The sequence below is a fragment of the Penaeus monodon genome, chromosome 15, assembly GCF_015228065.2.
Source record: "Penaeus monodon isolate SGIC_2016 chromosome 15, NSTDA_Pmon_1, whole genome shotgun sequence".
Classification (NCBI taxonomy): Eukaryota; Metazoa; Arthropoda; class Malacostraca; order Decapoda; family Penaeidae; genus Penaeus; species Penaeus monodon.
This window is the reverse complement of record NC_051400.1, coordinates 47,583,483-47,584,999: the sequence shown is the minus strand read 5'-3', so window position 1 is coordinate 47,584,999 and position 1,517 is coordinate 47,583,483. Positions and strand designations below refer to the sequence as shown.

The following is a 1,517-nucleotide window of genomic DNA, read 5'->3' as shown; positions in this document are numbered from 1 at the left end:
AAAGTAACCTCCTTTTTATTTGGCTATTAAAGTATGTCTAATAATTTAGCTTCTTGGTGTAGTCACTGCAACATCATCCTTTACAATGTTGCCCTTATATGTTTTTTGTATTAATACTAATGTAGGAAGATGCATGTGTGCTAATTTCAGAAATAGTCTGCACAAGATAATCCACTGCATTTCCTGTTGTAACTTCTGTATGTATTTTAGGATTTAATAGTGTGATAAAGGATATCAGATTCACTATCCTATGATACCATTTTGAAGTGGAGTGTTGTTTTGATTATATGAAATAACTTGCATCCATTTGTGATCCTTGTGTAAATTTTTGGAATTTTATAGAAAATGATGGACTGTCTGTGACTTAAGTTGTGGAGATATTGCATAATACTTCATCTTTATGGCCAAACCAACAGCAGATTGGAGTTACCTATGATAGTTATTCCTATGCTCTAGGACAGGGATAGCTAACCTTTTGGCTAACATTGTGTCATTTTTTTCACACACAAGTCCAGATGTGCTGTATAACTGTTGTTTCCCCTCATTAATGTCTGGTAGCAATGTGTTTATAGGCATATTTAGCTCTTTTTCATAAGAGTATTGGTTGTTATAAAAAAACATATCTTAAAAATCAGATAAACATTCTTTACCTTTAGTGAGACCTTTGAGTCTCTTTTGAATTTGCTGGGATCTCAGTGTTTAGACTTGATACCCAACTTGCATCAGTTCTAATCTTCCAGTGTGCCAGATTTGGCACATGCACCACAGGTTAGCTACCCTGGCCAAAGGGTTGGACATAAAAACTGCATCTTGTTAGTGTTTTCTTGAAGTTCTGAATGCTGTTTTTTCATCAGGGATTGAATTATTCCTTAGTTGATTATGATTTTGAATGTTTGCCTGTGATATTACAGATTGTAGAGGTCATGGATGCAGAAGCCTGGGACGCCAATGTGAAGGTATACGGAGAGGCGACAGAAGGCCACAATTATTTGGATATGAATCGTGTTAATACAAGTGTAGCTCTAACATTTGGCTGTGCAAGGATTGTGTTCCTAAACAAGTTTATCAAGGATGTGTTGGTGAGTTTTACAGGTCTGTCAGTCTCTCCTCTCCAAACAGGAAAGAAAATTGTTATTCTCCTTTTTTATTTTTATACGTTACTTTTTTTAAAATAAAAAATCATGTCTTGTTTGTTTAATGCTGTGATATGTAGTATTTACGGTGTCTCCCTAATGATTTATTATTGAGTTTAATAATATCCATAAGTTAAATTAGATATGATATAAGTTTATTCAAGCAGGTGCAGTTTCTCTCATAAAGCATAAACAAAACCTTTTTGCAGAGTTGGATCAACACCTTCCAATCAGCCAAGGATGCTGTAGCCTCAGCAAGTGTGGCAGCAGCAGCGGCCGCCCAGGCCAGGATGCAAGAGGCATATCAGGAGTGTTCACGTGTCAGTCTTGCTCTCACACTCAGGGTGGGTGATTGTTGTTATTATTAGTAGTAGTATTTTCTTT

General features: G+C 36.0%; 1 protein-coding gene across 6 annotated transcripts in view; it reads left to right on the top strand.

Annotated features, from left to right (window-relative positions):
- Positions 1 to 1,517, top strand: part of LOC119582071 (vacuolar protein sorting-associated protein 13-like) — a 48,363-nt gene that overhangs the window by 10,586 nt on the left and 36,260 nt on the right. For all 6 annotated transcript variants that reach the window (XM_037930315.1, XM_037930316.1, XM_037930314.1 and 3 more), the window contains exons 18-19: positions 912 to 1,079; positions 1,343 to 1,477. In XM_037930315.1, coding sequence (XP_037786243.1) covers positions 912 to 1,079; positions 1,343 to 1,477 — 303 coding nt within the window. The remainder of the gene's footprint in view (positions 1 to 911; positions 1,080 to 1,342; positions 1,478 to 1,517) is intronic.